The sequence below is a fragment of the Nannobrachium achirus genome (assembly GCF_963921795.1).
Source record: "Nannobrachium achirus genome assembly, chromosome: 18".
In the NCBI taxonomy this organism is placed as follows: domain Eukaryota; kingdom Metazoa; phylum Chordata; class Actinopteri; order Myctophiformes; family Myctophidae; genus Nannobrachium; species Nannobrachium achirus.
In genome coordinates, this window is record NC_137825.1 from 35,242,789 (window position 1) to 35,259,102 (window position 16,314).

The 16,314-nt window shown below is 44.4% G+C and overlaps 2 protein-coding genes across 4 annotated transcripts in view; one reads left to right on the forward strand and one right to left on the reverse strand.

The window, feature by feature from the left end:
* The window catches only part of rnf157 (ring finger protein 157), a gene marked incomplete at both ends in the record, with an annotated part of 43,873 nt that extends 38,135 nt beyond the window's left edge, over nucleotides 1–5,738 (reverse strand). Inside the window, one exon of the mRNA XM_080747370.1 lies at nucleotides 5,651–5,738. Within this exon, the coding sequence (XP_080603496.1) occupies nucleotides 5,651–5,738 (88 nt within the window). The remainder of the gene's footprint in view (nucleotides 1–5,650) is intronic.
* Nucleotides 5,739–9,380: 3,642 nt separating this feature from the next.
* On the forward strand, nucleotides 9,381–15,709 carry srsf2a (serine and arginine rich splicing factor 2a). Of its 3 annotated transcripts, none has more exons than XR_013962964.1 (4): nucleotides 9,381–9,932; nucleotides 12,224–12,518; nucleotides 14,226–14,341; nucleotides 14,840–15,709. XR_013962964.1 is itself a non-coding variant. In XM_080747070.1 (3 exons), the coding sequence occupies exons 1-2, from the start codon at nucleotides 9,562–9,564 to the stop codon at nucleotides 12,498–12,500; spliced, it is 648 nt and encodes a 215-aa protein (XP_080603196.1). In that variant the 5' UTR covers nucleotides 9,381–9,561; the 3' UTR covers nucleotides 12,501–12,518; nucleotides 14,226–15,709. The 3 variants fall into 3 exon arrangements, 1 of the variants encoding a protein (XP_080603196.1); XR_013962965.1 differs by having other exon boundaries at nucleotides 14,226–14,319; XM_080747070.1 differs by having other exon boundaries at nucleotides 14,226–15,709.
* The last annotated feature ends 605 nt before the right edge of the window (nucleotides 15,710–16,314 follow it).

The following is a 16,314-nucleotide window of genomic DNA, read 5'->3' on the forward strand; positions in this document are numbered from 1 at the left end:
AGTATTATACTTTTAAGTGCTGGTCATATAAGCTCAGCGGAACAGCACTTGAAAACATTTCTTCTTCAAACATAAGTTTACCCCTCAGCTCATACCGGTTTTCTTTGATGATATAGGGCGTGCACTATATATACAACCATATATATAAGTGCATGGGTGTGTACATAGAGTAAATACATATTATGTACATGTACATGTTGCACATACATAGAAACGTGCGCAGACACTAGCTCAATGACTGGGCTCCCCTTCTTTCGTCACCTTATTATTACTTACAGCTGGTGTGACAGGTTGAGTTGAGCCCTGGTTCTGCTCCGTGTGTCACCAGATCCCATCCCAGGGACACGGGGACAGGAACCAGGGCTGGCAGATCAGGTTCACACCATTAGCCAACAATACGGCGGTTAAGAGGGCCAACACTTTAATACCAGCCAGCCTTATCCTTCCTATCGTACCACCTCTCCTCTCTCTCCCTCCCTCCCTCCCTCCCTCCTTCCTTCCTTCCTTCCTTCCTTCCTTCCTTCCTTCCTTCCTTCCTTCCTTTTTTCCATTTTTTTAATTTTTACATTTTGCATTTATATAGCGCCTTTATCTACGGCGCTTTACAACCATGCAAGGCACCAACCTCCTCATCATATATATTTTTGTATGTGTAGGAGAGGTTGTTATCAAACTAACACGCATTTCTAACTGATCTTGTCTTTATTTATTTATTTTTTGGTTCATTTGATCAGAGGGTAGTGAAAATAACAGATGACAACGATTCGGTCGATGATGCCTGATGAAGGTCTGACTGATCGAAACATTGTACCAATAAATGTGTCGTAAGTGAAGAGAGTGTACGGGACTCCCCCATTCTTCTACTGACTTTATTTATGAAATACTTTTGAAATTCAAAGTATACTGTAAAAAATTTCAAACATTGGCCAATTTGTCAAATATTACCTAAGAAAGAGGCAAACAAAGGGAAAATAGCCAATCTACAAGCTCACAGCACCTTGTAGATCTGCTATTTTCACATTATTTATCTGTGGGGTTCGATCAGGCTTTGAAGGCCAACATCAGTGTGTACTCTGCAGCAACTGGGAGCCAGTGGAGGGAGCGGAGAAGGGGGGAGATATGTGAAATTGTTGGCTGGTTGAAGACCCAATCGTGCTGCGGCACTCTGGATCGTTTGGAGTGGAGAGGCTTAGGTGCACATGCTGGGAGGCGAGTGAGGAGAGTGTTACAGTAGTCGAGTTTTGATATGACTGATGTCTGGATGAGGAGCTGGGCTGAGTGACTCCTGGGTGAGGAAGGGTCTGATCCTTCGGATGTCCATAGAGTGCAGGGGTTACTCTATGAAAAGGTCTCAGAGGCACTTGCCAGTCTGTCAATGCCTGGAGTGTGAACCTGTGTGAACAGGATTGGATGACTGATGGAATGTGTGCCTTGAATGAGAGCTGACTGTCCAGGACAACACCAGGGTTCTTAGCAGTTGGAACCGAAGTCACCAGGGAGTTGTCTAGTATTGCAATAGTTTGATCCTGCGTAGGGCAGGACTTAGCTCTGGATTCAGCCTGAGGTGGTGGGCTGACATCTACTGTGAGATGTCAGCCAGACATGAGGCAATGCGCTCTTCTTCATTACTCTTCATGTCTCCTTCAGGACGTGAGCGTAAAGGGCACGCCTGTGTTTAGAGCACGGTGTTATGTCACCCGTCCAAACAGAGCAGTGAGCTGAACACATTGCTACGATGACAGTATGAGCTGCTGTGTCCGTACAGTACTAAAGACCAGTGTGTTGCCAGATCTTGTGAGAGAAATAAGCAACCAGGTCTAGGAAAGCAAACCCAAAAGAGGCGACTATTACAGGCCACATGAGCACAAACCTATATACTGTATATGTCGGCTGTTTGAAAATAGCGGATCTATAAGGTCACAACGTGCTGTGAAGCGTTGTGAGCTTGTAGATCTGCTCTTTTCAAGAAATCTTGACATTTTAGAATGTGGAATATTTGGAAGATTTTTTGAAACATTCTAACAACTCAAATCTGGTACGGAGGTCCCTGGCACAAAATATTTTCAGATGGGGGTTTTGGAGGGATTCACTATGAGCTCTGTGTAGCCGCACACTCGTATCCCCGATGCAGTACTTTCTTCAGAGATGAAATGACTATGAACCTCCACAGAGGAATCAAATCTGATAATAAGGATGATATAATTATGAAAACGTCCAGCTCGTGTTCGTCTGTCCGTCCGTGTGTCACGCTAATACACAACATTTCGTTACCTATCGACTTCAGTTCCTCCCTCCCATTCCATCCATGAAGGCAGGTCACAAAAAGTTGTAAGTAACACATTTGGTGTAACGCTCACTCAAATGGGTCTGTGGCACGTTGCTGAATGGCTGTGGCTTTCACAGGCTGTTCACAGGCTTTAACCACCCTGGTCAGAATAGCCGGTGAAAACGGCATGAACCTACAGACACCGGAAGTGGCGGAAGTGCTGCGGTTAACGGAAGTTATGCATTGCAGTCCGTTTACATAAAGATTGTAGCTCTTAACTCGCTTTTAATAGGTGTCCTTTGTCAGAATCCATGTTTTTATTTGGATATTGTTTATTACGAGCACAACCGATGGGTCGGGAAAAGTAGAACAGTTTTTTTCGCCAGCGGGGAATATGAAAAAACAATAACATCCGGTGAAATTCTCCCGGCGGAAGTAGCACCGTTTCAGCCTATGGTCTTGACCAGGCTTCTCTCTTCGCAGATGAGTAAGCCTGGCTACGCGAGGCTAGGCTTTAACACGCTGTTTAACCAATTGCTTCTCGGCCTTAGGGTGTCTTACTTGTGTATATTTGACTTTCTTTGACGACACCAAGACTAATGACAACTGTTGACACCACAAGTCAACAGGGTAATGGGAGTGGCACCTGAAAGGTATTATTATCATTGATGGCAACTGGCGAGTGTGTTTCCTTTAGGTGCTTTTGTGCACTAACATGAAGTGACCTGTCCGGGAGCTGCCCATGCCACCACACAAAAACATCCGAATGAAACACACCCAGAGATGATGTTATTATTACCTACAGCTGCATTTACTCATCCGTGAAAAGGTCCATTAAGGACGCATCCCATCCCATCTCAGACACACTCTTCGAAGAAACATAAAACAGATTGATGGCTGTGCTGACAGAGCAGTTAGGGCCAACCGACAGTGCAACACTGGGCATGACAGGCTACCAGTCAAACCTAATTGCTATTGACACAGGGGAGTCCGTATCAGTAATTCTGCTATCTTCACTGTTTTTGCACGACACTGTTGGTGTCGTGCAAAATATAAAATAACACCTAAACGGGTAATTGATTCCTTCCTTTTTAACGCTTCTCAACTAGACCAAATCATCATGATATCACCACAACCAAAAATGTATTTCCGGTTAGGCAACGCCAGAGCCCTCTAATGGAGAGTCGCGTCACTCCCGTTCACTTCATGGGGCCAGGTCTTCTACATACACATCTATTGGCGAATAGTGACAAAGTGCGAACCGGATGTTTACAGAATGCATTGGAGTCTATGAGGGAAAAGTGACATTATGAGTTACATGAATCATGTGACCGGCGCTGTTTCTGACCCCGCATTGGCAGAACTCTTTAATACAAGGCTCTGGGTAAGGCGAGCAGCATCACATTTCTGCAATATGATTCATTATTAACCTTATTTCTGGGAGAACAGAACCCTTATAATATTGCTATTGATATATTAGAAATCTATGTGTTATTTTGAAATATCCACATGTTGACAAACTAGACATGTTCCGGACACTTGATGGTGTGTTGTGTAAAAAGTTCTAAAAACGTCCATAGACATTCTACCTGAACATACCACTCAACACGTTTGTGTCCATCTGGTCTATCTGATAAATCAATAAAGTAATCAATAGAATATTTGCTAAGAAATGAAGGTTTCAGGCTTTCAGCCTTAAAGTCCATCAACCTGTTAGCACCTAGCCTACTAAATCATCAACACACCTCCAGCCCTCTAATATGGCTATACGCAAGCTGAAACATATGATCAGGTATTGTTGTGGCAGTCTATATGGGGTATAGACTCTACCCAGTCTATCACAGTATATCGTCCTAGTGACTGGACTGCACTGGACTGCCCTATAATGTCAGAGATGGAGCAAAGATGCAGTGGTTCTCTAACATATTCATGTCAAGGACACCCATATTGAGATGTATTTGGCTGTGGACCCCCATCTGAAAATATACCCCCATAACAGAAGATTTGTCAAGATTTTGCAACATTTCAAAAAAACTAAATAGGACTTTAATAGGACTTCACTCCACTAAGCTTTTGAGCAAGGCACAGCATAGCATGGCATGGTACGGCATGGTAAAGAGTCAAAGACCAGGTTCTGCTGGTTAACTGTTCCGCATTTTCCTGGGGACCCCTGGAACCCCCTCAAGGACCCCTGGCCTGGGGGTTCCTGGACCCCACTTTGAAAACCACTGGTAACTTGTAAATATGAACTATCCTTTCACTGTACAGTCAAAGCCCTTAGTGTTGAGTGAACAACAAATGAGCCTTATAGTATGCCAAAGTGGATCTGAAACCTTTTCATATCTGTCAAAGACCCCTAAATTGATGTGTATTTGGTCACGGACCCCCTGTGCCTGGGGCCCTCAAAATTGGGGGAAAAAAACGTGTTGCAAATTCCAATACTTTCAAGAAGATTGTTTTTTAATGTTCAAAATTTGCAGATGTACAAGCTCGCAGTGCGGCTTGTATATCGTATATCTGCTATTTTGAATAGCCAATGTATAAAGCATGTACCATGAAGTGTCTAAAATTGTGATGGTGTAGGCTATTAACACGTTTTGCTGGGGATGGGGACCCAACATTTTGAGAACCAAAGCCTTATTGGTCCATTTTGGTCCCATTTGTACACTCTGAGCTAAAATAAACAAAGAGGATCTTTTTATTTATTTTTTGTGTCAGTGCCAATGTGGAGCCCCCCCCCCCTCTCCCCTCTCTCTCTCTCTCTCTCTCTCTCTCTCTCTCTCTCTGCCCACAGGTAGGTGGATACTCCGACCTCAACACCACCAGACAATGTCCTGTCATCATCACTATGATGTCACTATGCTGATGATGAAGAAGAAGAAGATGACTATGATGATGGTGATCATACTCCAATTTACACTCCTGTGTTCTTGTGTTTCTAAAGGCTATATCTGTGTACTGTACACTCTCAGAGTCAGAGTCACAGACCTTATATAAAGGGACCATTACCACCTCTGGTGGTTCCCCGGACCACGACATTGAGAACCAGTCATTTAAAAGCCATTTTCCCCATTAGACATGCAGACTGACACGCACACGTATATTGCAATAAAGCTCCAGTGTGTGAGGTGGTGGTGTGACTAGTATAGTGACTAACATGTACATGACCTGCTGCATGCTGCTCAGTGAGTGACAGTGTGTGTGTGTGTGTGTGTGTGTGTGTGTGTGTGTGTGTGTGTGTGTGTGTGTGTGCGTGCGTGCGTGCCCGCGCGCGTGTGTGTGTGTGTGTGTGTGTGTGTGTGTGTGTGTGTGTGTGTGTGTGTGTGTGTGCATGCGTGCGTACGTGCGTGCGCGGGCGCTAGCGTGCACGTGCACTTAACTTACCAGATTTTGGTGGATAACGGTACACAGAATTGGACGGGATATCCACCTCTTCCACGCCTACATTCTGCCTGCTGGTCAGAGCGCCCATCTCCAGCGACAATAGAAAATAATAACACTAATAATGATGACAATAGAAAAGCACAAGAAGAAGAATATTCCCTACAGAACATAACACTGTACATTCATCGCCGCAGCGGCGGTACTGTTGTTGTCGCTCATGTCATTCTTCATTTATAATCCTACTTCGTCCATTCGTGTTGCTGCACATGAAGGCCCTTTTCTTCTTGTTGAACGTGATTGCGATCGGATTTAGCTTGTCGTTAATTTGCTCTAAAACAATATAAAAAATGTGTTACATGTCAGATCGATAAGATCCTTGTTCTGATGCAGATACAAAAAGAAAAAGTCTCTGGTTTAATTTACTGAGACGCGCGTTCATGATGATGCGTCGACTGCCTGCATGTCTGGCACGCAAGAAACCACAGTGATCTCCTCTCTCTCCGTGACCGATGATGATGATGATGATGATGGTGCCCAGCCCGGCCGATGCAACAAATAGAACAGATCAGATGATGTATTATTTATTATGCTTTGCTGTTATCTAGTAAAGTGACACAGAAGGATAATACGCCGATCGGCGGCATCTTTAACGTCCAGTTTGGGGATGCTGCTGCTGTCAGTTGGTTTCTATCGCTCCCCCCTGGTCCTGACGTCAGGCATAAATCCCTGATGGACCGAGCAGGGTTTTGCTGCAGTGAGTCCTCCCATCGAAGCTCCCATTGGTGGAAATAAATAAATAAATAAATATATATACTCTCATTTTCTTTATACTCAAGTTAAAGTATCGATACTCATACTGCAATGTTATAAGTGCTCTGTTACAAGTACAAGTTCAATTGAGTGAATAGCCTAAATGTGCCTATTGGTATCAAAATGTGCTTAACCAAAAGTAGGCCTACTCATTATGCAGTCCCATTTCATAACTTTCAAATTTAGACCTATATCAAAAATAATCTGGAAATAGTAGATCGGCTATTTTCGAAATAGCCGAAATGTAGCCTATATGGTTGAATATGTTTTGTAATAATAATCTAAAACTACAAATTAACTAGTAGGCCTAGCTAAAGTTTTAAAATAAATGTAGGCCTAGTGGATTCAATAGGCTATTTGGATCCGATTCAGAGATGTAGTGGAGTAGAAGTAAAAATACAGGACACTGTAAATACTCCTGTAAAGTAAAAAAAAAAAAAAAAAAAGGGAAAAAAAAGAAAAGCTACAGTACTTGAGTAAATGTAGTTACTTTACACCACTGGAAGGTCCTCTAAAGCCGCGTTTACGCTCCGCGGTACGACGGTGTCGCTCGTCCCCTCAAAAAGCGCAGATCTACAAGCTGACGCTTGGGTCCCTGCGCTACCATCGTGTAGATCTGTGGTGTTGTTGTTGTTGTAGTACCATCACGCTCTCACGAGATGGTGGAATTTACCTGCCAATGCCATAGCCTAGAAGGATGATCTGACCGTTGCCTCGCTGTGATTGGGTGGTCTATACTTGCTTGTTGTCAGGGAAACCGCTCATTATTTATTTTATGAATGTAGCTATTACGTAGGCTAAACATAGTAATAGCTAAATTCATAAACACAAAAACAGAACGATTTAATTTTCGTGTGTGTGCGTATGTGTGCGTGCGCCGTGCGGGATACAGGAATGTATTTCTATTTCATTATACAATGCAACTATGAAAGGATAACACAAAAAGCCCCGAGGGCTTCAATGCATCAAGGCATTTGAAGACAATAACGTACAATAAATCGTCAACACAAGAGCATTTAGAGTAGGCGCCATGTACATGACCTTCTAGGCCAAGGGGTCGATGCTACTCCTGAACGTGACCTTGCTACAAGTGAATCGCAGTGTTGCCACATTTTGCGAAATGAATAAGCAACCTGGTTTATGAAGACAAGCCCGGCCTTAAAGAAGACCAAAGAGAACTCAAACCAGTGGTGTGTGTGTGTGTGTGTGTGTGTGTGTGTGTGTGTGTGTGTGTGTGTGTGTGTGTGTGTGTGTGTGTGTGTGTGTGTGTGTGTGTGTTCTAGATTTTTTGCGATGGTATATTCCCTCCCTCCCACTAACATGGCAAGTGACATGCACATGGCAGGTCTATTGTTTAATGTGTGAATTCCTTCAGGAGCTGCCATTATCACCTCAATAAAGACAATAGTCTTCAGTTCACCTCAGACTACTAGGCTGATGTCTACATTCTTGCAGCCCAGCCCCCTCTTCCTGTGAGATATGCTTTCTCACAGGCTGCTTTTGAATGGCTACACTTGGCTACAGGTCACAGTATATTGTGTATCACGGTAGAACACACCTGAAAATAGCTGATCTAAAAGCTCGTAACATATTCAGTCCCCATCAGATAAGGGGGTCGCCGCTAACAAACACACATTAATTTGGGGAGCCCTTGACATGGACATGTTTGAGAACGACTGTTTTAGTAGCCAGCAAGCCAAAATAAGCAACTAACCTAAACAAGACCAAAAAACTGCAACCCGCAACTTTAGGCCTTCTGGCAACTTTACAGAAAAGACAAGCCAAACGTTGCTTATAATAGGTGGACATGGCAACACTGTTGAACGGAGCCGACTGCAGTGCAGCGCGAGAGCCACACACTGGCTGCAAAGCAGAATGCACACTGTGTGGAGAGCAAAATACATCTCTCAAATCAATGTAACAGTTAGTCATTGAAGAAGACATTATTTTGAACCTTTTATTTTAGATCATAATAATAAAGTTATTATTTGGAGAAAGTTTCTCATTGTAATGACTTCACGTCGGTTTGCATACAGAGCTGAATGGGACAGCGATGATAAGTGAATTTACTGTGATTGTAGTAGTTGCTATTTTATTTTTGTATTTCTTTTTACAAATGGAACCAAATAAACCCTTTTCCTAATTGCCTTAATACCTGAGTTTCATTTTAGTTGACCTTGTATCAGTATCAGTGAAATGTACTGCCATGAATTTTTTCCTGTGCAACACTTAAATAATACATAAATCAAAACCCTGACGGGTTCATTTGGTTCCATAATCATTTGTACACTGTCAGAGTCAAGGGAAGACCTTGGAATTTAAAAGTTTGAGAATAGAGCAGGGGTCTTCAACGTTTTCAGGACCCCAATAGCTGAGAGAGAGCTGGTGTGACCCTCACTACATAGGCCTATTGTATAAAATTGTGTTATGTTCATAACAGCTTAGATTTGTTTGATAGCACTGTCATCATGTTGGAGTAATGTGTATTTTCAGACATTTAACCACTTTTCCTTTCCCTCTACAAACCTCTTTGCCAAAAATAGCAGATCTACAAGCTTGTAGATCGGCTATTTTCCACACAGAATAGGGATGCTATAGGGTTCAAATGCTTAATGTAAAAAACATGATCATACCACACAAAGATTTGGAGGACCCCTTGTAGTAACTCTGAGGACCCCCTAGGGGTCCCGGACCCCCTGATGAAGACCCCTGGAATAGAGTCTGCATGTGTCTAACCTCGCCTCACCAGGCTTTCCTGAGAGAAATGCATGTGTCCGCTTTGCTCCTCCAAGCCACACGGGGCAGTGTGTGGCTTGGAGCGCTGGGTCTCAGACAGACGACCGAACAGAGCGGAAGGAGGAGGAGGAGAAAAACAAAAAGGAACAGTTGTTGTTGCAGTTGCTGCATTCCGCCATTTCACAATCACATGAAGCGACGTGTTCTCACCGAAACCACCTGAATTCTTACGATTAAACGCAAATATACCAACAAAACTACGTCAACACAGACGTAGTTTAGTTTAGTTTTTTCAACAGGGAGCGAGAATTTCTGTTTTTATTTCGGGTTTACAGTCGGATAGAAGAAGAACCCGGACAGAAACCATGAGCTACGGAAGGCCTCCGCCCGACGTGGAGGGGATGACCTCGCTCAAAGTGGACAACCTGACGTACCGCACCTCGCCGGAGACCCTGCGCCGCGTCTTCGAGAAGTACGGGCGGGTGGGCGACGTGTACATCCCGCGGGACCGCTACACCAAGGAGAGCCGCGGCTTCGCCTTCGTGCGCTTCCACGACAAGCGCGACGCCGAGGACGCCATGGACGCCATGGACGGCGCGCTGCTGGACGGCAGGGAGCTCCGCGTGCAGATGGCGCGCTACGGCCGCCCGCCGGACTCCCACTACGGCGGGGGCCGCAGGGGGGGCGGCGGGCCGCCGCCACGGAGGTACGGAGGCTACGGACGGAGGAGCAGAAGGTACAGTAATAGGAATTAATACGAAAAAATGCAGATATAATCAATTACAAACTGTTTTTATTGTGTATACGCAACAGTGGTGTAAAGTAACTAAGTACATTTACTCGAGTACGGTACCTAATCAAGTACAGTTTTTAGGTATTTGCTCTTTACTTGAGTATTTGCAATCTCCAGTACTTCTACTCCGCTATATCTTGGATGATCCATTCCAAATATTGTACTTTTACTCTACTGCTACGCAGCTCGGAGCTGCGTAGCAGTGGAGTGAGGGGTTCCGAAAGGAGCTACTTTTACTCCCTTAAATTTATTTGATAACTTTACTGCTTACGTTGTATTTTAATATTACAAAACATACATTAAGCATTCAGCCCAATATACAATCATTTGAAAATAGCCGATCTACAAGCTCACAATGCGTCGCGATGCATTTAGGCCACGAACCAGCATTTATTTTAAGCAGTGTCTTTGATCTTCCCCTAATCGTGTACAATCCTCAGTGATTAATATTTAACTCTTGAGAGTGAACAAATGGAATGGTTCCATTTTAACACTCTTAAGTTACACAACCCATACGGGTGCTTTTGTACCCCTGTTGGTCCCTGGACCCCACGTTGGGGTCGCTGCGATAAGCATGTGGATCTTTTGATTTGACACTTTAATGAAACTAGCCCTTACCCGTTCAAAGATATGAGCTCCAAAATGATGTGCAGTGTGTGGGTTATGGGATGTGCACTGTGCATACAGTATATGAGGGATGGAAAGTAACTGTAACTGGTGCTTGCATGATAATATGTAGGAGCATCAATGTAAGAAATACCCGTTTCGTTTAATGGCTACCCCACACCCCCCCCCCCCCCGCCCACGCACACACCCGCCTGCCTGCACACACACACACACACACACACACACACACACACACACACACACACACACACACACACACACACACACACACACACAGACAGACAGACAGAGAGAGCTGGTTAAACATGTTGCCTCATGCTAGATGCAGAATAGATGAGCCTCAAGCTAGATGCAGAATAGATAGCAGATACACCATAAAAATGCTAATATACAGCATACGATTTGTGAAAGTGACAAACGGGCTTCACAGTTATGTTAGGTGTGTTCATATGCTAATTGTGATGCGATTTCAGATCAATTGCTCCAGCCACTGAGGAGAAACGCTGTGACAGACAGACAGACAGACAGACATTCGCAAAATTATAGTATAGATGTAATTGAATATATCTGCATTTTTGAGCGGTGGTCACACCGTCTCCATAGCGTGGCCGTGTGTGTATCCGTGTGTGTCTGTCTGTCTGTCTGTCTGTCTGTAGCCTGAGGTGTATGTAGCCTCAGTACCTCTGGGTGACCAGAGAGGTGCTGTTGAGTCTAGCTTACCCTGAGCATCAACTGCAACCAGTTGGGGCCTGAGTGAGCAAGTATGGCTCACACTCTCTCTCTCTCTCACGCACACGCACACCCCCCCCCCCCCCCCCCCCCCCCCCCACACACACACACACACACACTCCAGCTGGGTGAGCAACGCACACACGCACACACACACACCTCTGTGAGCAACACACACACACACACACACACACACACACACACACACACACATGCACGCACGCACGCACACACACCCCCACCCCCACACACGTGCAGGCACCACCGCTCACTTCAAACTTGTTTTTTTTTATGCGTGTGAGGCTTGTGCAAAATGTACAGTAGTTTTATGGTACGGGCACGTGGTGAGACATGCATCACGTGCCCGTTGCAAAACTGGAAACATCATGTACAGTACTCGAGATGCCTCTGCACGTGGGGAGGTGGGGGATGGTCAAGGGTCTGATCTTGATGAGAGAGAGGCCTGGGGACTCCCAGGGTTCCTTGTGTTGTGAAATGAAGCCCCCTAGAGTCGGGGGCTTTATTTCACACCACACTGAGCTAGAAGCTAACCCAATGAGAAAATGTGTAAATAAAAAGATGTTTACTCCTGTATACCTTCTGTACATGGTATTAGCGATACAATCTATAATTAAGAAGATGTCCTTTAAATCTAATGTGACAACAAAAGTATGATCTTAATGGTAGTTCCTGGCACACTCCTTTCAAAAGGGGCACCTAATATTTGTTAATTGGGGGCTCTTGAGTCTTGACATGAAAATGCGACGCAAAGGAACAGCGATTGAAAGGTTGTTTCAGTCTGGTGTATTGTACACGTCATCCTTATGACTGATATGAGTAGTGGAGTTCATGTTTATCTCCCCCCTCTCTCCCACTAGTCGTTCGACAAGTCCCCGTCGACGCAGGCGCAGTCGTTCCAGGAGCAGGAGCCGGTCCCGAAGCCGTTCCCGCTACAGCCGTTCCAGGTCCCGGTCCTATTCCAGGTCCAAGTCCAGGAGCCCCCGGAGGAGCAAAACCAAGTCCCCCTCCAGATCAAGGTCCCGGTCAAAGTCCAAGTCCCGGAGTCAAACGCCGCCTTCCAACAGAGGGTCCAAGTCCAGGTCCAGATCGAAGAGCCGGCCCAAATCCCCAATGGACAACGAAGCAGAGCCTTGACCTGGACACGCTGAGACGGTATAAGGGGGAGCGTGGGGTCTTGAGTGCTCTTAAGACGGGTGATACACAGGTTTTGTTATAGAGCACCGAAGACAGTCTGCCGTAATTTACACATCCTACCTGGGTCGTGTTTTTTACCCCCATTCTGAATTCCCAATTTTCCCATAGACTTTTTAATCAAATATGAGTGACTGACTATAATGACTTCTACAGAGCCACCTCCCGACAATATCGGAGAGACTGTTTGTTTATTTTTGGATCCCAATGCTCATATTAGACGATTTTAAGATGGCCCAGTGTTTCTTCATAGAAGAAAAAATGTCTGCGACCCAGGGGATGAATGAACGAGTGACGTCAGGACTTCGGTACTCTATGGTAGTTAGTGAGTCGTATTCTGCTGTCTTGATACATTAAATTCAACAACTGATGGCAACATAGGCTGCAGAATTCTGACTCTGCAACTTTTGGATAAGAAGGGAGGTTTAGTTTGTGTTAATACATGTACCAAATGGGGGTTCCTGTGGATGGGTTTGATGTAGCCTACAATCCAAGGTCTATGCGTGCAGTGTGAGCATTGGCTATTGACTAAAGTCCTAGCAGCCATAGTACTGCTTTTTTCTATTACCAGGTTGTTAATTGCATTTACTATGCTGCCCGGGTCCATCTGGTACCCGGTCAGTAACATCACCATTCACGTCAATGCATTTAACTCCTGGTAGGTTGGAAGACCAGCAGTGCTAGGGACCCCCAAGGACTAGAGTTGAGAGCCTCTGTTTTCTTTTTTTAAGAGCACACACGGATGGGGATCTTTTTCAAATTGCTTTGCTTTCTTTATCAAATAAGGAATGGGTGGTGGGGAGGGATTATATATATTTTTTTATTCATACTGGGGATTGCATTTATGGGGGTGGGGGGAGGGCTGCTTGACTCGAAACGTTCACCTAAATGTGGAATCTTTTCCTCCAAGCTGCGGAGTCCTGTTTGCAAAGAGAGGAGCAGTTTGGGGTGTGGCAGTATGAGAGCAGTTAGTGTGTGATGACCTGCCTGTTGCTGGGCGCGATGGCAGTTGCTAAGGAGCAGGTCACCAAGGCAACGGTGTTTGCAATGGAAGCAGGTCGTCATGATGGCGGTGGTGCGGGGCTGTCAGTTGGTGTATGAGGTGGTGTGGAGAGGTACGTCCACAGGACCACAGACGCACAGAGCGCTGTACCCGCCTGTGTCTGTGCTTTTCTCCCAGCCTCTCACAAAGGGGATTGGAGTGGACCCAAGGTTTGTTTTTCCAAATAATGCCCGGGTTTAAACAACAACAAAAAAAGTACAGTTTGTTAGCGCTAGGGTTTGGGAGGTATAATACTGTGAAGTCTACATTACCACGTCTGCTAGGAAGTTGGTAATTCCAGTTGATGGACAATCCAACAATCTGAAAAATAGTTCCTTTAATAATCCTGATTTATACTTGATTGCGCAGTGTCGCACATGCTGAAAATGGCAGCTCTACAAGCTCACAGAAGTTAACTGAACGTTGTCGCACAACATGTTTTGAGCTTGTGGAAATGCTATTGTCAGTGTGTGCCGCCACCTGTATGCGTATAAAGGCCTTAGTCTCAGTATGTTATTCAAATGAAACGAGGTAATTCTATATAACCATGCAGGTCAGCTAAAGAGGTGGTTAGCCAGCTAGATGTTGAGCTTTAAGTTAACTCGTTGTCTTGTCTTTCCTTCCAGATCGCAGATGCTTGAGCCTTTGCAGAGGTCGTCATGAAGAGTCTAACTTGGAAAATGGACACCGCATAAAATCCACTGATTACAGACCAAAAAGGTTATTGGAATTGGTCTAAAATGTAAAAACAAAAGAACGTAAATGCTTCCTTGATTTTGCGTACACAAGCTAATTCTGTATGCTTGCTTGTATCTGTGGTATTATTGTAAGTTTGGGTGAGCATGTTGAAAGGGATTTGTAAGGCTTACCTACCTTTTTGTTCATCTTTCAGTTGATTGCATATGCATTTGTACTGCTCAGTAAATTCATGTTGAATTTAGTTTTTCCCTGTGTATATTTAAATCCCTTGTTTTGACACTCATGTATCAAGGTTATATGAGAATTTATAAAATTGTTATCATAGTAGAAAATAGTCACGTTTGGAAGTGCACACAGCCTTGCATAAATATTGCATAATGTACAGTGATCTAAATGCAAAATGTTCTAAAGAGTATTAATCTGGCATTGTAGCTATTTTGTAGCTATCTAAAGTTAAAAAATTGTATTTTCTTTTTAAGTCTGGTTAAATTTGCTTTCCCTTTGACTCTAACCCTCTTTCTTGTTATCTTTTGTGCACTAGGCGCAGTTGTGTAGCTGTTGAGTAATGCTGGTTAGCTGTTAAGATGCGGTGCAGTACGGTGGTGAGATGGTGTGGCGTGTTGTGGTGCTGAGTACCCGGTGCAGTTCCGGGGCTCGACCCTCCGCTGCCGTTTGCCGGTTTGTAAAAAAGAGAAATCACAGGTGTGGCAGATCATTCATCCTTTCATGTGTTGTGACTTCTCCCTCCCCCTCCATGTTCTATACCAGTGGTTCTCAAATGTTTTCATGTCAAGGACCCCTGAATTGATGTGTATTTGGCCGCCGACCACAATCTGTAAAGATTTTGTGCCAGGGAAGTTGAGGGAACCCCCCTAGAAGAGAAGATTTATGTTACATTTTTTAAATTATTCAACATTTTCCAAATACTTTGGACATTTCGTGATGCGCTTGTAAATCTGCTACTTTTCAATAGCCACGGTAACACGTTTAGCTGGGGAACCCCTCTAAGGATCCCTAGGGGTCCCTGGACTCACCTTGAGAACCACTGTTCTATACAAAATGCTCTCCCACCCCAACCCCCCTCCTCACAGGTGATTTATACTTGGTTGCGCACAGAAAATAGCTTATCTACAAGCTCACAGCATGTCCTAGTGCGACGTGTTGTGAGCATGTAGATATGCTATTTGCAGTGCGCGATGTGGCTCTCAACCAAGCATAAATTAGGCATTACTGTCTTTCCTATGGTTTGTCCGCTGCTGAGCTGGTTTCTGCCCACTGTGGAAGTGGAGTCTAGTTCGGTGAAGGGTTGGAAAAAGGGCAAGTTCCAGCTGCTTAATGAATGAGTGAAGCTGTGTATTACTATTGCATTCCCCTGTGAGCCCCCTAAGATGTCCTCTAATAGCTTTGTGTGAATGCCAATAAAATATTGTTTATGGTAAAGGTTTGGCCTGTGTGGATTTACTAATGACTTTTGGAATTCTGCTACATAAAGTTTGACTTTGGGTCCAGTTCATTCCAGTTTCTTTATTTTGGGCAAGCCATTATAAATGTGTGCATTCATACATGGTAATTAAAAAATGTTAGATTATTGCCGAGCCATGTCCAGTTATTTGATTTGTTTTGTCTGGTGTAGACATGGGTTTAGAAGTGTATGTGTCAATTTGGTTTCATTTGTACACTCAGAGTTACAGACCTATAAAGGTAATTTGGACACCCTACTGTTAAGGAATCAGACCATCAAGAGGGACTCGTTAACATCCTGACCTAAAGGATCCAAAGTTCCCAACCCTAATATGTATGCAGCGACTCAAAGCATTGTCTTAATTTATTACAGGAACATATGCTGCTAGCACTGGCCCTTTAAATCTTTGTTTTTGAGTGCACACACTTGCCCACCAGTATCCAGCAGATTGCCCACTGATGAGATTATCTGCCTTGCAAAGCAGTGGGTCATCATGTAAACCCTGGACTTAAGTGAAGATGGATCACAGTAGGTGGACTGCAGGGGTGTGTCTA

Coding starts and splice junctions, on each gene's coding strand:
- srsf2a (XM_080747070.1), top strand. CDS start 9,562: ATGAGCTACGGAAGGCCTCCGCCCGACGTGGAGGGGATGACCTCGCTC. Junction 9,933..12,223: donor TACGGACGGAGGAGCAGAAG/GTACAGTAATAG, acceptor CTCTCCCACTAG/TCGTTCGACAAGTCCCCGTC.